Below are 25137 nucleotides of genomic sequence, written 5' to 3'. Positions count from 1 at the left end.
GGGTAACAAATGAGGTAAAATTCACAAATAGTATCCACAACAAATTCCACACCGGAGGCACAAAATACTAAGGCCAAATTAATGAAGGTTCACAAAATCAAATCCTATAACACTCATCTGTCAAAGAAAGCCTGACTGTTTAACTGCATGCAGATCAAAGCAATACTGCCCAGTAAAACTATGCACACCAGCAACTGCAGATGATCCCACATATGTCCATGTTGGATATGTTTTTAAAGTAAACACTGGAAGCAGCTATCCCCACTCAAGAAAAAAACATACAGCTGGCAATTTGTTTAGAAAGGATCTGTTTGGCAACTACCAAGATCTTTGTATGTGGAGTAAAGTAAACAAGTTTACGCACCAAAAAACAAAGTTATCAGGACAGCCAAATGGCTCAGAGTATGTCTTTTATTGAAAAAAAAAAAACATTTAAATATTAGTGTTTTCATCTAACTTATTGTAGATATCTTCAGAAAGAAATACAAAGACTTAAAAAGGCCACAGCATCATGAAAACACTCTAAAATAGCCCCTTTTTGTATCAAAAAGGAAATGTGTAACAAAAAGGATGTAACGTGTCAAAAAAGATCGCCAAAATTCTTAAAGTGACCTCTGCAATTTAAAAATAACATGCACTGTTCAAAAATAGTAAAACTTTGTAACACTGAAAACCACTGTCAACAAGTCGAACAAAAAATATTAAAAGCTTCACTTTGAAAGTAAAACCAGCGTTCCACCACTGAATACTGTAAATAAGCAGGGTGCAGGAAAAAGTAACTTTAAAATGTGCAGTCAAAACTCAAAGTTTAGAAGCCTTATATTTCAGTTCACTAGTAACAGCTACTGCTTCATTTAAACCTGGTACACACCATAATTCTGTATGCAATAATAAATTCTGCATACCAAGGCATGCAGTAATCTGCAAACATTTTTCTATGATTATATTTTCCATTCTTTAAAGGATTACAGATGAAAACAACAAAGGGGAATGGAAGAATTTACTATTGCATAAAGAATGCGTTGGCAGTTATGACTGCACCAGGTTTAAATGAAGCAGTATCTGTTACTAGTGAACTAACTGAAATATAAGGCTTCTAAACTTTGAGTTTTAATATTTTCTTGCTTGACCATCAGACTTCTCAGCCTATATACCCAGTCCTTCTTCATCACAAAGTTGAGAGCCAACTGAGAGAAACCATTCGGCATAAAGAGCAACTCAGATTTGTTTGCACTATTCAGCATGCATACCTGGTGAAATGCAGGGGAAGTGATAATTAATGGGCTGCTGGGAAGGATGCCCCCTCAACCACCACAAAGGGGTGCCCACTGAGGCAGCCCCTCCCTCCCTCCTGAAACATGACTGAGGGTTTCCTTGATCTCCATCAGGCTTGCCAACTGTACAGAATTTTTCTGGATTGTCCGGAAATAAAGGCTGTTGTCCGGTTTTCACAGTGTAAATCCGGAAATTATTTTTTGCAGGCTCGCAGCAGTTGGAAAAAAAAAAAACTTGACTGGTGCCTGCTGAGTCTGACTGCTGAAACATTAGCGAGTTACACACTACATAGGCACCTAACCTTATTGCATGTTGATTTGCGGTTGCTAAGCAACCACATATGCGTGCATAGACAAATGTGGTGTGTGTCTCTAGAGAACTATTACTAGTTCTGTTACTCGTGTAACTAACTCAGAGTTCGATTCCGAACAAACTCATGTTAAACATCACGCAACTCAAATGCCTAACTGTTTTCCACGATTTCATAGGCATATTTTTGAGAAACAGCTGTCCATAACGTGTTCAGAGAGTGGTGGGTGGATTCTGCTTTTTCTGTGTATGCCACCACGTAACATTCTGCACTACTAGCATTTTCAGTTTCTGGTGAAGGCTCATTGCCTGAAGCTTTACACGAAACCTAAAAACTGGCAGTTCCTGTTTGTGACCTCAAGAGAGTAGCTAAAGCAGTTAGAAATGTATGAAGGAGGAGATTCCATGCTTTCCAAAATTTTGGTACTAGGCTAGCAGGAGGGTGCAGTCTGCAAAAGCAGTTCTTGAGCCCCAATACAACAACAAACACTTGTTTTCTCTTCGCTTCCTTTGACTCTGCAGTACCCTCTTTAGATGGGGTGTGTGGGGCTTTGCTGGGTTCATACAGCTCACACTGACACAATTCATGCAAATCTAGTCAGCCTACACAGTAACCGAACTGAAGCATTTATTATACAAATGAAATAGCTATTAAAAACAATAGTATTGCTAGTCAGCTTAGCTAAAATGTTGCCGCCTCTTCCAAGTTCATCTAAAGAAGGACGTAGAGAAACGTAACATCAAAAAGCAAGCATTGCCCCTTAAGGCAGGAAGAAGGGGTGACCGCGAGAACCTCCCCAAACCACATCTCACTCAACTTGCAAATCCTTATTTTTCTGCTGCAATTTAGTCTCAGCATGAAATGTAGAGCAACTTACAATTACATGCACTTGCCCTGCTTCCACAAAGCCTCTCTCCGGCGGGTCAACGGGGTCCTTAACCCCTTACACATCTACAATCTACATTTGCATTTGCAATTTGAATTATGTATTCATATGACAACATTTCCTCTGAAGCTGATTGGTTAATCTCAGTTTGCAAGTGAAAGCTGAGAACCAATTACCACTGATTCAGCACCACACCAGAATTGAACGCAAACTGAAATCCTACAGTTTTGACAGCTCCTGAGATGGTGAGACCTCACGAGAGAGAGGCATGTATAAAACACCATGCAGCCAACATCCACCATTATGCAAAGAAAAAGCGAAGGTGACTGTGCGGAAAAACAACAAAAGGGAATTAATTATCTTTTAGGCAGAAAGAAGTCAAGTCTGTAGAAGTCAATTATTGTAGGTAAGTAAGTACAGTGGATACATTACAGACAGAGAAGAAATAACTTTCATTGCATATTTACAGAAGGTATAATAAACAATAAATAATACACAAATGCAGTTAGTGCACAGTGCATTATTAATGGAATGGTGTCATTTTCATAGTACTTTCCTTTGAACTGTACAGTCAGTATCAGTAGGAGTAGTAAATGTGTGACTATACAAAGGCAGACAGATTTGAAGTTTATAGATTGGTAGCAGTGTGGAAAGTATAGTAACATTGAAAACCAGTGGGGAAAAAGGGAGAAGAATATATGGCAGTCTAGAGTTTAGTTGAAATGTAAAAGAAAGCAGAACATTGGTGCTATGTTTGTAGTTGTAGAGTTTTATCCTGGGAAAGTCCAAGAGCAAAGTAAGGAATCCAAATTTAGGCATTGTGTGTTAGTTGTGATTTGAAGGAGTTTTAATTGTCAGTTTGAGGGAGAGAGAGTATTGGTGTTTTTTTTTTTTGACACCTTTTAGTATAGTGAGTTCCGTGCTGCGTTGATTTGGATTACAAACAGCGGTTTCTTTCTTTTGTGGAGCAGAGAATTCTGCTTGCTTAGTAGTGCTCGATAATGCCATTTACAGTCGCAGAAGGCATGGGTAGTTTTCTGGTTTGTTAATGGGATTATGCATTGTTTGTCACTAACTTAGCTAGCTCAATCCAGTCTGTTGTTGTAAGACTGCACAATGGTGTAGTTGTCAGTGAAATGACAGCAGTACAGAAGGAAGATAAGATTAAATTAATAATTTAAAATACTAAAATAGATTAAATTAATAATTTAAAATACTAAAATAGCAATCAAAATAAGATACTAAAAATAAAGCAAGAAAAAAATGAAAGTTTTTTCTACAGCAGAAACAAAACAAATACAACAGGAAAAGACACAGTAGAAATATAAGAATATATAACAAGCAGTACTATAGATAAAAAGGAACACATGTAAAAAAATTTACCACCAACCATCACCAATGTATCTATGTATGCCATACACTTAACGTTTATAGTTTTATAGGGCAGATAGAGCCGTATATGGTGGTGAGCTATGTAGACAGTTATGTAAATAGCAATGACATACTGTTGCACATAATGTTTAACCCATTTAGTGGGTTAGGCTATAGGTTTGTTGTTCAGCAGTCTGATTTAGCGTGTGTATTGGAATAAGCTGTTAAGATTATGGAATCTGGATGCCCAGGCTGCATCTAATGCTTTTGTAGCGCTCCCTTGTTGGCAGGACTTTGGTTTCATGCATCTATTATATATTTATATATATGTTATATATAATTCAAACTGTTCAATCATGCAGAGAGACTGTACATAATTGCATTCTGAATCAATAACAGTACAACAACTTTGTTGATCTGTCCCCTTCAACTTGTTTGCTAATTGTGTAGTTCATCACCAGTATGAACAGTACTGGGTGCAAAACTACATCCTAATGCACATCCACACCCACTGGAAATCCCTCTGAGTCCACACTGTTTGTACTTCAACAGTACTTGTGTCATTGGGCTCTTGTACTGTACATAGCCTGTATGAAGTCTACTGTTTCTGGAGCCTTTGAACTATCTTAGCTCTGCCAACATCAACGTTCTTGGAACCTTGTATGCTTTCTCCAAATCTAGAAATGCCCATTTGGACTCTGTCCACATCTCTAGCCTTTTCTCCACAGTCTACTATCCGTCTCACTGCAACAGGTTGGTTTATTTGGTTAGTGTCCCCTCCTGATGATCTGAACCCGAACGTGTCCCGTCTCCCCACCCTTACTTTCTTCTATCGACTTATTTGTTGACGAGGGGCAGTAAATGATATTGGTTTCCTTTTCTACTAGGAAATTTAATAGACAAACAGGATTTGCTGCATCACATCTTGAAATGGATAATGGACTTCCTGCACCTGTGAAGAAGATGACCTCACTGCATACATGTGCGACTAATGAGGAAGACACTCCACCTTAAAAGAAACAACGAATTTGCGTGTTTCGACAGGAGTGGCTAAAGGATTCAGATTTCAAATCATGGTTATACCGGGACAATAAAAAAGTCGACTTTGCCTGGTGTAAAGTTTGCTGCTGTTCATTTTCTGTCAGAACTGATGGACTTACAGCCGTCTGGAAACATGCAGCTGGTGACAAGCACAAACGAAACTTTGAAAGCCAAAAAATGTGAAATACAGTGAAGCATTTCTTTCCTACTCCCAACTGTTTGGATGAAGAAGTAGTTACTGCTTCTGAATTAGCAATGACGTTTCATGGAATACAACATCATAGCTACTCTTCACAGGCTTGTGGTAATAAACTCTTTTGCCAAACATTTTCCAATTCCAAACTGAGCAAAAAAATGTCCTGTGGAAAAAGCAAAGCAGTCATTCACTGAAAACATTTTATCACCTCATTACGTGGAGCTGGCTATAAGGGAACTGCAACAAAATAAGCCATTCTCATTAGCAACGGATGCTTCAAACAAAGGCAGTTTGAAAATGTATCCGGTGTCAGTCAGGTTCTTTTCATCTAGCAGAGGTGTCACTGATCGTTTGATTGATTTCTATTTGGACAGTGATGACACGGCAGATGGAGTAACAACCAAGATTTTACAAGTGCTAGAAGGCAACGGTCTGCACGTTGAAAACTTAGTCAGCTACTGTGCTGATAATGCATCGGTCAGCTAAGGCAAGCACCATTCCATTTTTATTAATTTAAAGACCAAACAGCCACGTCTTATCAAAGCAAACTGCAACTGCCATGTTCTGCATAACACTGCCAAACACGCATGCAAACAGCTAAGCTATGATGTTGAGCAGTTGATTGTCAAGGTGTACAACGAATTTTCATCATCAGCTAAATGGTTGGATGAGCTGAAATCTTGCTATGACTTTGCAGGGGAAGAATACGTTGCTTTGTTGCGTCATATTCCTGTACGTTGGTTGTCTCTTGAACCTGCAGTTGAAAGGCTGATAAAATGCTGGACAGCTGTAAAGATTTACTTCATCAGTGAAGGAAAACAGGAAACAAATAAATTGATTTGGAATTTTATTTCAGATCAGGAAGATGGGTTTTTGAAGAATGATGAACTTTCTGTCCCAGAATGCTACATCCATTTTGTAGCTGCACCTTCATGAGAGTGTTCACACAGGCCATTAAGCAGCTGGAGTCAAACACAACTTATATCACACAGCTTTTTGCTGTGATGGATAAAAGTACACAATGAGTTGGTGGAGAGAAATAATTATCAATATTTTGGCTTTGCTGTTAACAATTTCAGATTTATGCCCAACAGCCAGGTGTCATCATTTAAAACAGAAGCACTGAAAGTGTACGATCAAGCGATTGCTTACCTAGAGATAAGTGGTTTGACTTTGAAACAAGTCTGCTGAAGAAACTGCGTGTTCTAAACCTTGATGAGCCTTGCTGGTTTTCTGACATTTTAGAGATAGTATCAGCCTGTGGTGTGACTGTTGATGGAGATGAACTGTATGCAGAGTATCTGTGCTTGAAACAAGTCATTCTAAAGCTGAAGGCAAATCATGCTGAAGTTGACAAACGATAGGTTGAATTCTTTAGTGGTTGTAATGTACCTAACTTGAAACGAATCATCAAATTTGTTTTTGCTATTCCTACTAGCAATGCCCATGTTGAATGTATAGATGAGAGAAATCGCATTAAGGCCTGAACTTGTGAAAGCTGAACTATGTGTAAAAGTCAACTTTTGTCGTGTCGTGTTCTCAGATTTTTCACTATGTATCCAAAGAAAAGTCATTGCTGAGAGCTGCAAAAATATTCATTTAAGAAGAACAGGGATTAGAGCATTAGACAGTAGTCATGGAACAATAACAGTTTATGGACCTGGTATATATTTGTTTGAAGTGTTAGGACAGTAGGAGAAGGACCTTGTGGGATTCAAGTGGGAGACGTCCTTAACACTGGATGGCTTTAGAACTGTCCTCAGAGGAGACTTCTATTCTATAACAAAAGAACAGTAAGCCCCAGAAACCTCTAGGAGTAGGAGAGCACTGAGTCATTGAGCATCCTAATGTAACTGTAAATATTACATTCCAACTCAGAGAGTGGGAGATTTGATGGCCATCCAGCAGCAGAACCAACTGCAGCCAAAGCAAGCCCACCAAAGCAGTGCGTGCAGCTGCTGCTGTAACCAGTGCTGTGGAGGTGTAGCAGGTCATTTAACACTCGCAGTACTACACACCGGTAAAAAGGATCCAGGCTGATCCCATTATGCCATGTTTACTTCAAGCAGTCACACCTTCTACTTATCAAATTATCAGTTTACTGTAGAACCAGTTGCATCGTTTCTGTACCAAGTTATCAACTTGTAGATGAGGAGTCTAACAGACTAAGATAAGTCTAAGGTCTATTTGTAAAATTGTAAATTTTCATCAGCAGAATATATTTAAAAGTAGGGTATTGTAAAATGCAAAATTAGTAAAAGGAAAGCTGAGTTTGCTAAACTGCTGATAGCAGAAGAAAAAAACTATGAAGTTTTGCTTACTGGATTATATATACTTCAGCAAATTTCCTTCATTGTTAAGCAGATTAGCTAAACTGTACTGGAAGAACTGTTGATCCTGCTTTCAGAGGGTGGCTAAAGGGTACAGAGTTGTTTATCTGCAAATATTCAAAAGACCCCAAAAATGTATAATAAAAGCTGATTATGCATTGCATATCCTAGCTGCAGACTGCTAAAGGAACTATGTCACAGAGTGTGTTTAGACTGCATCTGATTCTGCATGGGAACTTTTCTATACTTTAGACATATTAACTGACTAGAAAATTCAGCCAGTAATAGTGCCAGTGCTAGGGCTAAGGGCTATTGATTTAAATTTGCTTATCCATTTCTCTGAAGGAAGTGCTTTGCGTTTTCTAATTTTTGTGTAAGAGAAGATAAAACAAGTGTCCTCTCCTCTGTCCTGAGTTTGTTTTCCTCTGTTGTAACTAGGTTGAACTGCAACTGTGTGTGAAAAAATATTATAAACCAATATTTTGTGTGCCCTTCCTTAACACTGTAAAGTGTTAACTTTGCTATAATATGCATGCAACAAAAATGGTGTATCTAGCACTAGCAATTAAAATAAAGTTTCATATTACATATGTGTGCAGCTGTGTATATGCATGTTCATGTTTTGTGTGTGTGTGTATGTGTGTGTGTGTGTGTGTGTGTGTGTGTGTGTGTGTGTGTGTGTATGTGTGTGTGTGTGCACAACAGTGAGACAGAATTCTGTGAACTACTTACAGTTTTAAAGCATCAGGATAATTATTCTCTTTGGCTAGGAGCCTATGAATGGAGAGGTTTGCTGTCATGTATGAAAGACAAGTGTACATTTAAATGAAGTAAAAACCCTGTGAGTCTTTAGCACATAGGCCTCCTTCAGACCTTCACAATCACATATTTGGTTGAAGTCACCTAGCATCAGCTCACTGACTCAGCATCTTTTTTTTCCCCATAATTTCGCATCTATTAAGTACTGTCAGTTTCCTTTTCAGCATTAGTGAATTGAGCAAAATGGTTTATTTGTTATTTTTCTATATAATATTTATTTTCAATTTTACTGTCTCCTGACATTATCCACTTTTTTGGGTAATTGTAAATATGCCAATTTTAATTCAAGCTCCTTCTATTGTGTCCACCCCAGCCTATGTTTTCCAGGGATCTTTTTGAAATACATTTATTAGCTATTTATTTTGTCAATTAGCTTTGTTTAGGCTGTACGTCCTCATGAAGATTATCTGCAATTTTTTACCCCATCCTACAGCAAGATGATTCAAGCATCAAGTTCTTGACAGGCAGTGTCAGCAGACAATACATTTTCAGTATTAAGCAGAATAAAGTACTTTCAGCTCAACTAAGCATAAAGAAAGATCATATGACATGTCCAATGTAATGGGAAGCAGAGGGTTGCCACTTGCCACCTTTTCAAATGCCCATGGTTGGACATTTTTTTGTAGAAACGTGAGATTTTGCAGGAAAGAAACATACCCATGGGTATGTTTTGTTGTTCCATGGCTGTGTAAATACAAAATCTTACAGTTTACAGCCAGAAAAAAAGTAAGAAATGTAAGTTGCAGTTAATAAAAATAATGCGAGAGAGAGAGAGATTAATGATTCCAAACCTTATTAAGCAAAATTTTGTATTTTGGGCACCAAAATTAAATGTAAATTAGATGTAATCTACTACATCCTGAACAAACTTCAACCCCAATCCCTGCTGCTACTATTGATAAAACCCCTGAAGATGTTTCTGACAGTTTTAACCGATTCTTTACTGAGACAATTCAAACCCTAGCTAGCCAACTACCTCCTAGCTCCCCTGGTCCTGAAAGTAGCACCCCTAGAAACCTACTCGCGTTCCGCTTCCAACCAGTCGTCACTTCACTTTTCCGTACCTTGATCAAAAAATTAAAACCCACTACACTTTCTGCTGATCAACTCCCTGCTGAGTACCTACAAAAATCAGCTGATGCTATTGCTTACCCCATCTCAATACTAATCAATCGAACCATAGTAGAAGCTAAAATTCCCACCATCTGGAAAATATCCTATGTAATCCCACTTCACAAAGGAGGCAGCTCTACTGAATTCTCGAATTACAGGCCAATGGCTATACTCTCTCCACTTGCAAAGATTATGGAAAAATGTATTCATAGACAACTCATGTACCACCTAATCTAGAATCACCTTATGGCAGACACTCAGCATGGCTTCCGTCCTCATCACAGCACTACTTCAGCCCTCCTAGCCTTTACCAACACCATAAACCATAATCGCAACAATAATTATATATCCTCAGCCCTCTTCTTGGATCTTTCCAAGGCATTCGATATGGTTGATCACCAACTTTTAATCCACACCCCGCAAACATTCTGTCTAGATACTAGAGCCCTTCAATGGTTTCAATCCTACCTGAATGGTCGACAGCAGGCTGTCCTCTGGCAGAACAAACTCTCTAACCTTCTACCTAACACCCTTGGAGTACCACAAGGCTCTATACTAGGGCCCTTGCTGTTCTCCATCTTCATTAACGACCTTTATACTGTCATCCCAAAAGTCAGCTGTATCCAATATGCTGATGACTCTACTCTGATTTGCTCAGCCACATCTCCAGTAGAGTTATGGTCAGCTACCCAGACCACCTTTAATACAATAGAAAACTGGCTTTCTGAACATCATCTGATCCTAAATCCCAAAAAAACTAAAATGCTGTTATTTTCACCAACACGTAGGTCTACCGCTTTCCCCTTTACCACAAAATCAAATGATGACACAATAATCTCCCCTGACCCCTCTACAAAACTATTAGGTGTCATCATAGACAATAATCTAAAATTTGACCTACATGTTAACCAAACTATCAAAACCATCAATAAAAAACTAGGGTCACTTTACAGAATAAAAGCTTTCCTAACCCCTCCAGCTAAAATCGCCACAGCTCACTCTCACCTTCTTTCAACCCTTCTGTATGCATCCCCTCTACTCTCGAATTTGAACAAGACTGTCCTTAACAAACTCTCAACTTGCTACAACCACATTGCCAGGTTTGCCACTGGGCTGCCTTTTAGGACACATCATTGCATCAATCTAAATCAGCTTGGGTGGCTTGAACTACCCAGCCTAATCCAGTATAACCAACTGATTATGGCCTATAAAATCCTCTATAATCTGGACAATACTCCTGCACTTAAAAATATCATCACCCCCTATAACAATCCTAGACCACTTCGATCCTCTAACAAACTACTAATTCAGACTAGCAAAATTAATAACACAGCCGGTGATTCTCTCTTTGCAAACTCTGTAAGTAGATCCTGGAACTCTCTTCCAGCTGATATTACCTTACTTTCCACCTTAGGTCAATTTAAAACTAGACTCAAACAACATTTGTCACTTAACTGGCTATGTCAATGTATCAAACCTGGCTAACTCTCTCTAGAATGTGTAAAAATCTGCTAACCAGTTTACGGTGTAATTTAATTTAATCCTGACTTGTGCTCAGGATTAACTGTAACCTGTGGAACTTGTTTAACTTGCTTACTTATGTAATCTCTGTAAATTGTCTGTTTGTAATATGCAATGCTGGTATTATGTAATGTTGTATCTGCTTACCCTTGGAGCTTTTCTCCCCGGGCCTCCGCTGAAAATGGACATGCATCCAGTCGGACTATCCCAGTCAACAAATGTAAAATAAAAATAAAAATAAAAATTGCATGCCTTTTTTGCTTTCACGTACATGTCCAGAATTTTTGACATGAAAAGTTGGCAACCCTAGTCTCCATCAGGGAAATCATACCACCGAGTGTGCCACGAACTATGTGCACCCTCTTCACACCATCAGAGAGAAGGGAAAGGGCCATGTCTCTTCACTCATCTGCCTCCTTGCCTCACTCGGTGCTGACGTCATTAAATGAATTGCAGACATCTGGGTCGCAGTGGTAGTTCAATTTCTCTGTTCCATGAAGCGAGGCTAAAATTTACTCCACTTTCTTCTCAGAAATCTGGAAGAAATGTAAGTTGAATGTGTGAGTAATAAACATATAGATACTACCAAAGTGGTTACCTTTAAGCAGCTGAAGTCCTGAAGACTCCATAGCTTCACAGTTCCATCGGCTGAAGATGTAGCTAGGACCTGATCCATAGAGGAAAAGTGGACACACCAAATCCCACGTTTGTGGCCCCTAAAAACTCCAAGTAGCGAGCAGTCTGGTATTGTCCACAGCTTGGCTGTCCTATCTTGGGAGCCTGTTGCAAAAAGCTTATCATTGGGAGAGATGGTGATGCTGTTTACATCCTGCAAGGAAACAAAAACAGATTTGGTATTAATGCCTAATACCTCGTTACTTGGGTCAGCAAGCTGCAAGAAAAATAAAACATGTCTACAGACAGAAACTGCAAGCTAAAAATGAAGAAAAATACATGCTTTAGGGATGCCAATTCTACTAAAAGTGGCCATTTTGTACAAGGTCATATACAATGAAAGAAGGAACTTTAACTGTATTTTTAATTGTGAAATAAATTTGAGAAAACAGGAAGCGTTGATTTTGAAGTATAACACTCTATACCCAAAAGAAATGAAAGCTGAACTGCAATGGAACTTTCATGCTTAAATTTTAAGTTTTTAATTGTTCCACAGCTTTGATTAGTCAGTTTTTATTAATACACCTCAGCTGGTATATTTTTGAAAGATCTGTAACTCCAGTAAGGCACTTCTGCCAAGACATCAGAGTTTAATAAAATACATAGGAGTTTTCTTACTAAAGTTCACTGAAATACAGCAGTCACATACCTATGAAACACAGTGAAGGTGTCATTTACCAGACTGGACATGGGAAGCGTGAACAGTGTGCTGAAATCAAAGTATGAGTGATGGAGTCATTAAATATGGATCATTACATATGCCTCATACCATCCTGAAATCAGTGCTACATTTGTCACCTAGAAGAAGTTAAGGTACTCTGAGATGACCAATGAAACAGTCTGAAGAAGTGCTGCTGACATACAAGACATATCATACTGAGAAATAGGATCATAAGCAGCAACTTGGTGCATCCCTCCGCTTCCTAAAAATGGTAAAACCTTCACAACACCAGTTCCTTCCAATAACCCCCCCCCCCCCAAAATAAATGCAGTACTATGCTGTAGCACTTAGTGTACAAAGCAACAAAGCTGCTGTGACCGAACTGAAGTTTACATCCCATGATCCACCCTTGGAAGTTCTAGAGTCCTAATGAGGTGTGTCTGGATCTGGGTTTATTACATTTTATCTGTCCAATACTGTCGGGTTGTATTCAACAATTACATTGCCCCCATAATCTGATGTTGCTAACCACAGAGTTTACCAAGTACATAGGGAAAGCAAGCAGAAGCAGGGTTGTCAGGTCTTCTCTCTCTCTCATACACACGCACATGCAGAAACTGTCCATTACTACATCACTTGCAGTTAAAAATACTAACATCTTTAGTATTTTTGTAGTTCTTAGGTAAGTTTACACTACTTGAATTTTTACGTTTCCTTGAAAATGGCAAAACACTTCATAAAGCATAGCTACTATTTCACATATAATAAGGATAAATGGTACTAAAATCTTTGTGCAAACTTTACTGAGGTCATTTATTAAATGGAGTTACCAATGTCACCTGTTTACAAAAACAGGGTGATGCAATGTGTACTAATTACACTGACAGAAGGAAAGAGACACCATTCACACAAACAAAGCAGAGAGCAAATAATTATCTTAAAGTTTCTAAATAAAGGTGTAATGTAAGAAAAGTTAAACAATGGATATTTAAACTAACAGATGGAATGAGACATATATAAGAGAGTAAAAAAATGATATTAACATTTCTAAGAACTAGCACCATCTGGAATATGTATTTTTGGATATGAAAACAAATATTTACCAGTCATCAAATATTATGATTGAAAAAACAAAAAAGAAATCATGTGATGTAGAAAACCAAATACCAAAACTAGATGATTTCAATTTAAACTGGACACTTTTTAATGTTGCATCCTAATTCCCTGCATATCAACTTTTTGGTCTAACTCAACTAATCGCTGAAACAGCGTATGAGAAAAAAAAACAGTTATTAAAAAAGAAAAAAAGTTAATAAGACTGGATCTAAGACTGGACCTTGACATCTTTTCACTGTATATCCCCATCTTTAGTACCTTGTCACATTGCATCAGTGACCACCTTTTTATACTTCCTATCTTTGCCGATTGGCACCCCAGTAAGGACCACAAAATACAAGAGATCTGTCTTTCATGAAACCTTTCAAAATGTGTGACACTTTATTTCTAAGCAATACCTTGTTTAAAATGACTGGTCTGCTCTACACTAATGCTGGCACAACTTATTTCACCCACATTTTCCTAGCTGCATTAAATACATGCTTTCCGGTTATGCCCGTCTTGGTCATGCAGAGGGTTAAAGCCCTAACTGTGGCCCAGGTGACCTGGGTTCAGTTTGAGAACCTGGAACCAAAGGAGCCAGAAGAGGGAGGTGAGAGGGGGTATAACTTGCTTTGTTCTCTCAGGGGTGCAGGGATGTTGCATGCACTTGGGAGAACACTGGGAGGTGCAATATCCCCCTGGTGTAGAGTGGGGAAACAACTTTCTGTGCTTTGGGAGTAGGCTACATGAAACAAAACACCCCTTGTAGAAGTGAGGGGACATCCTTCACAGAAAACCTATGCTATGCCATGCCGAGGGAATGCAGGAAGGTTAAAGTGGGAGGAAGAAAAATCAAGAACCATTCTGAAGGCTGTCTGAATGATGGCCCCTCCCAGTCAGCCCTTATCCCAGTGCTAGGGAATGAATCCACTGAATGACCAAAGAGGACCGATGATCAACTGGCAGTGAGGGCAAAGTGAGCAAAAAAAAAAATTTACTCCAGTTAGAAAAAAAAAAACAGATCCACTCAATGTCTCTACTATGGACAACTTCAGAAATAAAACAGTTACTTTTTAATACAGATTTCTTCTCTGGAGCCCATATCCCAGAACATGTAACCAATATGATTATAACAAATTATATGAAATTTGTAGCACAATTAGAAATGCTATTACTTAGATATCAACAACTGTGATATTCAAACAGTACTAAAAAAATTCAGGAAATGTGTTGACCAGCTGCTCCAGCATAGCCAGCTACTCCTTTTTCTCAATTAGACGATATTTCAGTTGATGAGTGCTTCTATTTCATTGACTCAGCAAAAAATAATTTCCACTCATTCTTCAGACAACTTACCCTCCATTGTCACATCACAACTCTACCTTCGCGATACTTACAGTAAGAACATTAGATGTTTTAATTTTCCAAGGAAACCAAGACCTCTGCCTACTGCAGCTAATAACCTCCCTCTTGAATTTCTAAAAAATCACAGAAACATCCATTACTGACCCAGTCACTATATTAATAAACTATTCCTTCAGAATTTCTAAACATCATAGATCCATTCCCTACCAAGTCACCATATTAACACGCTGTCCTTCCTGAATGTCTGAAAATCAAAGTCCATCCATTCTCTATCCAGCCAACATATTAAACCATCCTTTTTGAATCTGTAAAAATTACAGCACCTCCACTTCATATGCACTCACCATATTAATAAACTGATCTGTCGTGCAAAATTACATCATAGTCATTCTACAAAAGAGGGGGCCCCCCATATAAACAACCATTACTGTGTTGTACTACTTCTGCATAGTCTAAAATCTTGGAGAAACATTCATAAAAACTATTCACTATCTGCTCAGTTATATTTTTACATGTTAAGCTCAACACAGACTTTAGCCCTACCAAAAATACCAACACTGCCCTGCCTGATCTCAATAAATTCATCAGAGGTGAGCTTAACTCTGGAAAATGTGTAGGCACAATTTTTCTTGATCTTTCTAAAGTTCGCACTACCATGCCACAAAACAAACACACCTCATCTCAAAAAAACATTGGTCAATCAGCAAGTTGAATTAAGAGATTCCCCGAGTTACATTTATGATACGACCCAAGATGTAAAATGGAGCAGCAGTGCATCCTCTCTATGTTCAGTCACCTCAGGTTAGAACTGACTTCCTCAATTCCATACAACTATGCATCACACATAAGATACATTACACAGGTTAGAACTGACTTCCTCAATTCCATACAACTATGCATCACACATAAGATACATTACAAAGTCAACTACTGTTAGAAAATTATGTAATAGTAATATGAATGCTTAGTGCATTTAGTACATTCGAGATTTAAAAGGGTTAATACATTTATTCTGTTCACACTGCATGAATCTGCACAGCTATTAGAAACTTAACAAGAAGCATTCTGTTTCTAATGTCAGCAAATAACAAAAGAAGTAATTCATTTCTGCTAATGTCATGAAAATTAACAAAGGGATATTGATTTCTGCTTATGCCATGAGAAAACATACAGCTGCTAGAAGCTATTGATAAAGAAAACAATAGATGCTTGAAAGTTTAAACCGTAGTCAGCATTACTTGTACTAAAGCTAGAAACGTACCTTGAATCTAGGTAAAATGTAACACATGTATTAGAACAGTACAATAGAAGAATTGAAATGCTGAAATGGACTGACATAAACCCAAGGCCAGGTTGTTTTTCTCAAAATGTTTTTGCACAATGACAGATATATTAACTTGGTCAGTAATAAGTCTAACAATATTTTCTGTAGAACATACAGAAAGCTGTGTCTAACTACGTTAGCAATAGAATGTAACATTTTCTACGTGACAGGAAGAGAACTGTATAAGTATAACCTACTAGTCATTAATAATTTAGACAAACCTTGTACAATACATGCTTTGCCTCCTTGCTGCAAGTAATAAAGGGTGCCTTGCTTGAACCTAACATGAATTGGTCTTTGAAGTTTTTTCCTTTGACAGATTGGTCCTTCGGACCAGAACCCTCTCTTCACCTCGGATCAGACGGGCCAGATGGTTGAAACCGTATGGGGAAGAAACTAAACCGGTTCTTCTCATCTGAAAAGTCCTCCGACTGAATTGTCGTTCAAAAGTGGCCAGCCACTTTCTGATCTGTGACAGAAGGATGGGTCTCCGCGAATTGGTGATCAATCACGTGGGCTCAGGTAAGGTGAATCTACTTTTTTCTGTTTTAGATCAGGGACTAGATATGTATTGTTTTTGTTAGACTGTATTTTTCTTACAAGTCAGGGACAAAAAAGATTACTGTCTTGTCATAGATCAGGAGAAACAGAATAAGTAAGCAGTCATTCTGAAAAGACTATAACAAAATCCGTGGTACCACGTTAAAAAAATTAAGAGAAGTTACGTAACAATCAAAGGGTAGAACAAAATGAGTAATAATTGCACAAAAAGACCCCAAAATCCACCATTAACAGAAGACGCAAAATACATGCAGTCGCGACACGCCGACCGTATTAAATATTATTCAAAATTGGTTAATAAGTACGAATTCGATGGAAAATTAGAAAAACCCTCGCTTATCAAACTTGTCAAACAGCTTAAAACCGATTCCAAAGGTCGGGTAAAAAAGCAACGTAAATTAGGAATTCCCCAGGCACACAGGTGGATTGAGGAAGTAAACCGTAAGAATTCAAAAGCAATGTTTTTAGACAAGGAGGACAATAACTTAGTAATAGCGTCAGCACCTCCGCCTCCCTTACCGGAATATGAAGCAAGTGAACAGGTTAGTCCATCCCCATGATATCCTGTAGTCACTGAAGATAGAGGCATCATGAAAATAAAAACGTATATTAGAGATCCCATCGAGACCAGGTCTCGAACAAAGGCAGGTAACTCAAATGAAGGCATCGAGTTATGGCAAATGGTTAAGAATTCACAATCTATAAGTGAAGGAGAAGAAATATGTCCAGTACCCAACCCTCAGGCAGGTCAGGACAATCAGGACCCAACTATTTTAGTGTATAGACCTTGGACTCCGGAAGACATCCGGAAAGCCACTGAGGGAATTCCCCATCCAAAGGTTAATTTTAGAAAATTCTCAGAAGATTTACAAGGAATGAGGCTGAGTTATAACTTGGAGAAGAGGTAGAAAAAGTAGTTAGACAAATTGTACGGCCAGACTGGTATATGATTAGCGGGAACTGGAATCCCCGTGACGCTGCACAAAGACCCCTCCCACATAGCAGCGCAGAATTAGACACCAGAGTAAAAGGTCTTACAGACCGCATATCTGAAAAATGGAAACCTCGGGCAGACTGGACTTGCATTAATCAATGCATCCAACAAGAAGGTGAAACTATTGACCGGTATTATGCCAGACTATTAGAGTGTTTTAATAACCACTGTGGAATGCAGGTTCCTGAAGATCAAACACAAGATTCCCCATATGAACAGCAGTTAAAGAATGCATTTTTAAAGGACAGTATTGCACCTATAAGCAGTTTTATTACAAAACACATGGTAGATCATCATACAAGCAGGTTACAGTCATTACTTGAATATGCTAGGCATGCTGAAAGGCATTTTAATAGCAAAAAGAAAAAGAAAGCTCAAGTATTTTCTGTAGAAGATAGAGCAGAAGTTTATGTAGTACAGTCCGGGAAAAAGGGCAAGAAAAATGTAGGCTTGCCACCCCTCCGGTTTTTTTCCGGACTATCAGGAAATCAAACTGATTCTCCGGTAGTCCAGAAAACACTGTACAAACTCCGGTATTCTGTTTCAAAAAGGAAACAGACTATCGGAGTTTGAAAATCGGCTGATTTACTATGCTTTTTTTACAGAAAAGCATAGTAAATCAGCCAAAAGCAGGCGGCGGGAATGAAAAAAGAGGGCGTTCCCGTCGAGTGATGCTGTCGTTACATCCCAAAATAGGCGGTATGTTGGCGGAAGAGGGGGTTGGGGTGGGCGGGGTTACTGGTGATGCGAGGGGCGTGGCTTTGCTCCGGTTTTAGCCGTGAAGGAAGGTGGCAACCCTAGAAAAATGCACAAGGAAACAAACAATCTAATCAACAATCAAGGACTTTGAAGGGCAAAAGAAAAGGGGAGAATGTTTTAAATGCGGTAAAAAGGGACATTTGGCAAGGGATTGCAAGAAAAACAAGAAGGCAACAACGGAATACAAGGAGGGTGAGAACTGACCTATATGGTAGTCAGGAATCACTAGAAGGGGCTAGCGAAGAAGGGATAAACGAGAATGTGATAGAGGGAGTAGAGGAAGTGCAGGAAGTTAGTGACAATGAAGAAGATGAAATATTAGACCTAGCTTTATTGAGCTTGGAGCTCTATTTAACAGACACAAAACCAGAAGTTACACTTTTGGTAGAAGGGAGGGAAGTCAAATTTGTGTGCGACTCAGGGGCATCGCGAACCCTGATACATCCCTCCAAACTACCAAAAAACACAGACACACCTGATTACATACTGGTTAAAGCAGCTAATGGACAGCTGTATCGGGAGCCTCTCTCCCGTGACATTGCAATAACTGATCCAGTTTCAGGATTGACACAAAAAAGCAAAATTGTTGTTTCTGCAAAATGCCCAGTAAACCTCTTGGGCAGAGACCTCATGCAGCTATTTGGTATAGCAGTAGTCCCAACCATACAGGGTATGGAAGCACAGCGACAAATTGATACCTTTGCAGTGCAATCAGAGGGTGAAATGTTTTATTGGTAAAGCCAGGACTTGGTTACAACTGGTCCAGGGACTGTAACGGAAGAGTTAATGAATGTAGCAGTCAGCAAGATCCCCTCCCTTGACATTGATAAGCAACAATTGTTGCACTGTACCCTGTATTATTGTAATACGCCAGGACCTGATAAGGAATATGAGCAAGAATTGTTGAAGAATCATGCAAATAGATTGATATTGCGTAACCTGTACTGGGACACAGAAGGGAACAGTGTAGCCAGCTGTTCATTGCCCCAGGAGTTCTTTGCTCTTTATAAATCTAATCGATTACCACATGTTAGCTTAACCAAAAACAGAAATATAGAATGGGCAGACCTAGGAGAAAAAGTCACGAGATGGGAGAAACAGACAGAACTACAACTATCAGAACAGGGAATACAAATACAGAAGTTGAATTGGATAACTCATACCAACCCAGCTGTGCGCTTACAGTCTGGTGAGGACAGCTGATTGACACTACTGTTAAAGGAGGAAAAAAATGCCTTACAAAATATACCAGAGACCCTCTGGTCAACAGAAAAATCAGATGTAGGACTTATTCGTACAGCAGGACCAGTTACTATCATGCCAAAGCCAGCATTCAGACCACAAAAAAGACAGTATCCCTTAAAAAAAAGATGCAGGGATAAAGCCTATTATAGCAGCCTTACTTAAAGGAGGGATACTAGTAGAATCTCCCAATTCACCATGTGACACAGCCTTGTTTCCATTCAAGAAAGCAAATGGAGAATGGCGTATGGTCCAAGATTTACAAGCTGTAAATGATGCAGTAATACCAAGGGCACCTACAGTGCCAGACCCACACACCCTGTTGAATGATTTAAAACCTCAACAGAAGTATTTTTCTGTGGTAGACATTAGCAATGCGTTATTTTCGATACCGATACACCCAGACAGCCAGTATTGGTTTGCATTTACATTTCAGGGGAAAAGGTATACATATACACGACTACCACAGGGATATTGTGAAAGTCCAACAATATTCTCACAAGAAATGGCAAGCAACTTGGCAGGATTCACCCCACCAAGAGGCAGTTAGATTTTACTTTATGTGGATGACATCTTCCTGGCAGCCCCCACCAAGCAGGATTGTAGAGAAGATACCATAGCACTTCTACAATTCTTAGCCCCTGAAGGACATAAGGTAAATAAAAGTAAACTGCAGCTTTGGAAAAAACAAGTTAAATACCTGGGATATGTAATATCCAAGGAAGGCAGAACATTAGATGAGGACAGAAAGATAACAATTTTGCAAGCACCAAAACCCACTACCAAGAAGGAAATGATGTCCTTTCCTGGGTACAACTAATTTTTGCCGGAGCTGGATTCCAAACTATGCTTTGGAATCTGCACCTCTGACTGACCTTATATATAAGAAGCCTATGGCAGCACAAGATTTATTGCAATGGACACCAGAAGCAGAACCTGCTTTCTGCAAACTGAAGCAATTAATAGCGTCCTCATTAGTTCTGGGATTGCCAAAGTATCAAACGTTTTTTCCAAACTGTAGATTATAAGCAGGGTTACATGACATTAGTATTAACACAGCAGCATGGGGATAAGCAACGCCCTATTGCTTACTATTCATCATAACTAGACCCAGTGGTACGATCCTTACCCCACTGTGTACAAGCAGTAGTTGCAGCTGCAATGGCAGTACAGGCTTCGGCCTCAGTAGTCTTATTCCACCCTCTCACTTTGAGAGTACCTCATGCAGTCACAATTATTTTACTACAAGAAAAGGTGGCATATCTTTCCCCTGCTAGGCATCTTTTCTGTATGACTACATTGTTAAGCCAACCTCATATGACAATTGAACAATGCACGACTTTAAACCCTTCTACTCTGCTCCCGAAACCTGCAGACGGCACACCGCACCGCTGCCTGCAGGTGATTGAGCAAAAGACACTACCTAGAAAAGATCTCACGGATGTCCCCTTGGATGATGCCGAGGTGACATACTACGTAGATGGCTCGTGCAAAAGGGGTTCTGCAGGACAGAACCTAGTAGGATATGCAGTAGTTTCTGACACTGAGATTACAGAAGCAAAACCTTTACCACACAACTTATCTGCACAGGCAGAAGAATTGATTCCCTTGACATGGGCATGTACCTTAGCAAAGGGTAAATGTGTAAACATTTTTACTGACAGCAAGTACGCTTTTTCTACTTACATGTTTTTGCGCAACAGTGGAAAAACCGGGGAATGATAACATCTACTGACAAACCTATCAATCACGCACAGTTTATTTTAGATCTTTTAGAATCTCTTCAGTTACCTCAGAAAGTAGCCATTTGTAAATGCACAGCTCACACCAAGCAACAAGATATGATTTCAAAAGGTAATGCGAGAGCTGATACAGCTGCAAAACAAGCAGCCACAGAAGTATTTCTTTTAAATGAGGAATTACAACCCTCTGAGATTTTAGACTTAGAAATGTTAAAAACAATGCAGACACTCACTACGCAAGCTGATAAACAATGATGGGTAAAACGAGGAACAATTCTCGAAAAGGGGCTGTACATCTCTAGAGAAGGGAAACCGATACTACCATCTAATTTGTTTAGATATGCAGCTTTGTTGAGCCATGGGCAGTGCCATGTCTCAACAGGGGGGATGGTACAGCAGGTGAACCAGGTGTTCACAACGTACAGATTTACAAACTACTCTAAAAAATTTTGTTTGACGTGTCAGATTTGTAACAAACATCATGCACAAGGGGCATTAAAGCCCAAGCAAGGGAATTTCCCTACACCACCATATCTGTTTCACACTATCTGTATGGATTTCATAGAATTAAACAAATGTGAAAATAAGAAGTATTGTCTTGTCATTGTAGATATGTTTTCCAGATGGGTGGAAGCCTTTCCAACCAAAAATCCAGATGCAGCCACGGTGGCAAAAGTACTTGTCAAACAAATCATCCCTAGATTCGGCATTGCGGAAAGGATCTACAGTGACAATGGTACACACTTTGTAAACCAAATCATACAGCAGTTAAATAAGCATTTTGGTATTTCTTTAAAAAATCATTGTGCATACCATCCACAATCTGTAGGCCTAGTTGAAAGGCATAATGGTATATTAAAAAATAAATTGAGAAAATTGATAGCTGAGACAGGGAAAAATTGGATATACTCTTTACCCCTGGCACTGTTGAGCATGAGAACTGTCCCTACAGCAAAAGGATTGACTCCTTTTGAAAAATTATTTGGAAGGGGCTTACTACACACCCCAGTGGAAACTTCTCATGTTATCAGACCAGGAAGCTGATTTTACACTAGCTGAATATATAAAGGAAGTCATGAATTCTAAACATCTGTTGCAATCAAATTCCGTTTCAGATAGAAAGCAAACAGAGACATCAGAAGTGGCAGTAATGACACCCGGGGACTGGGTGTGGATAAAAGTTGTCAAGAAGAAGAATTGGTCATCGCCAAGGTGGGAAGGTCCCTACCAGGTGCTTCTTTCGACACCCACTGCAGTCAAGATAGCAGAGCGAGTTCGTGGATCCACCCGACGCACTGCAAACTTGTTAAGAACTTTGAACTGGACAAAAATCTTACCTCTCCATCGGGGCCCTCAGCACAAAGTCTGGCTACAAAGGGGGGTCAGATCAATAGGACTGATCCGTCTCAACCCCAGTGAAGAAACCATCAGTGCTGAAGGTCCTATTAGGGCAGAGAGTAAGAACACATGTCTGAAATAAAGATGACAAGTTCAGTAAGATCCCGATGTACCTATTCGGAAGAGTCGGAGAAAACAGGAATGCAAAACAACCGTTTCCTCGGAAGTATTGCATAACCATCCTGTTGATTGTACTAGTGACAATAATCTTTTTGTTGTGGCCATTTCTTTTTTCAGCCACACAAACTGGACTGAACAAGCATGCAGAGTTGTACGCAGAGTGGCACCCAAACTTCAACACTTGCCAGGCAATCAAATATGTGTATGCTGAGACCTTCAATGTTTCGAATTGCTGGATTTGCACAGCTTTGCCAACAGCATACGGGGGGGGGTTATTGTTAACTTCAGTCCCCCTAGGAGCCAACAAGACCTGGGAAAACTTAGTCTATGATACATCAGATGTCACATCACAAGATAAAGTAGCATTGCACTTGTCTGTTCAACAGACGGGGACTGTGTGTTTTTACAAAAATGATACGGTTCAGGTGGGTTGGAGCAATTGCAATGTGACTGTTCCTTATAGATGCTACAATAAGACTGATAACACAGGGTCCTATTGCAACACGAGCTCTGATTAATTTGTTGAACTGATGCATAGAACAACTGATGAAGTAAAACATAATGCTGACCTTTATAGACAACTGTCTATGATAGACAAAAAAATGTTTCATCCAGAGCCAGGACATAGTAAAGTTACTACCAAAGTAGAAGACTTATTTTGTATGTGGTAGGAAAGCATACAAGTGGTTACCTGAGAATTGGTCCGGCAGTTGTTATTTGGGGTACCTGGTTCCGACCATACGACACAGCAGTTTTACCTCAAGGGAAAATTCGAAATGTTCGACGAGAAATCAAGAAGCCTGTCAATCCAGTGGGGCAAATCAATGCGGGTTGGCAAAACCATCATGCTGTGAGCTTAGGGAAAAATGGACTGTCACATATGGACTTGGGTGATACCATCATCTCGTGGGCAGGTGTATTGCCAGCATATGGAGCAACGAAATCAATCTGGGAACTGAGAAAATTGTCTAACCTTCTCGAAATAATGAGTAATGCAACCTTTTCTGCCCTAGAATTGGTGACTGATGAACTGACTGCCATGAGAACTGTAGTGCTTCAAAACCACATGGCTCTCGACTTCACCTTCACCTAGCGGTGAGAGGAGGTACGTGCGCTTTAATCCAGAAGGAGTGCTGTTTGTATATTCCTGACCACAAACACGAGATAGATAATCATCTTGAGGTAATTCAGCAGGTGTCAGCCTTGACCAAATCTATTGATGGACTTTTTCCAGAGATTGTTTGGGGGGTGGGGCAGTATCCTGATGAACATCCTGATTGCCATCTGTGTAGGAATGATCCTACTGGTGGTATGTGTGTGCTGCTGCATCCCCTGCATGAAAAGACTGATTAAAGACTTTATAGACGTCAGTTTCAGAAACCTTATACCAAGGTGCTGAACTAAAGAATTGGTAAAAATCTGAAAATGCTTTCATAAGTTTAAACTGAATGACTCTCAAATGCAAATCCTGAGTAGGAAGAGGTTAGGGGAAGAAAAACTGTTTATGCTCATCTTGAAAGAATAAAAGTATTAAAAGGGGGGAAATGTTAGAAAAATATGTAATAGTAATATGCATGCTTAGTGCATTTAGTGCATTCAAGATTTAAAAGGGTTAAACATTTATTCTGTTCACACTGCATGAATCTGCACAGCTATTAGAAACTTAACAAGAAGCATTCTCTTTCTGCTAATGTCAGCAAATAACAAAAGTAGTAATTCATTTCTGCTAATGTCATGAAAATTAAAAAAGGGACATTGATTTCTGCTTATGCCATGAGAAAACATGCAGCTGCTAGAAGCTATTGATAAAGAAAACAATAGATGCATGAAAGTTTAAACCGTAGTCAGCATTACTTGTACTAAAGCTAGAAATGTACCTTGAATCTAGGTAAAATGTAACACATGTATTAGAACAGTACAATAGAAGAATTGAAATGCTAAAATGGACGGACATAAACCCAAGGCCAGGTTGTTTTTCTCAAAATGTTTTTGCAGAATGACAGATGTTTTAACTTGGTCAGCAATAAGTCTAACAATATTTTCTGTAGAACATACAGAAAGCAGCTGTGTCTAACTACGTCAGCAATAGAATGTAACATTTTCTATGTGACAGGAAGAGAACTGTATAAGTATAACCTACTAGCCATTAATCATTTAGACAAACCTTGTACAATACATGCTTTGTCTCCTTGCTGCAAGTAATAAAGAGTGCCTTGCTTAAACCTAACATGAATTGGTCTTTGAAGTTTTTTCCTTTGACAACTACCCTGGTCTTAACTACTTCTATTACCTTTAGAGCCCAGCCATGAGAACGACTGTATTCTTCATCTAATCAA

At 39.2% G+C, this 25137-nt stretch overlaps 1 protein-coding gene across 1 annotated transcript in view; it reads right to left on the bottom strand.

Annotated features, from left to right (window-relative positions):
* Window positions 1-25137, bottom strand: part of TBL3 (transducin beta like 3) — an 825158-nt gene that overhangs the window by 211967 nt on the left and 588054 nt on the right. Inside the window, exon 15 of the mRNA XM_044089118.1 lies at window positions 11461-11691. Within this exon, the coding sequence (XP_043945053.1) occupies window positions 11461-11691 (231 nt within the window). The remainder of the gene's footprint in view (window positions 1-11460; window positions 11692-25137) is intronic.

Source organism: Protopterus annectens, chromosome 12.part0, assembly GCF_019279795.1.
Source record: "Protopterus annectens isolate FY-2018-M chromosome 12.part0, PAN1.0, whole genome shotgun sequence".
NCBI classification, from domain to species: domain Eukaryota; kingdom Metazoa; phylum Chordata; order Ceratodontiformes; family Protopteridae; genus Protopterus; species Protopterus annectens.
Note: the sequence above shows the minus strand (reverse complement) of the source record. Positions and strands in the feature narration are given on the sequence as shown.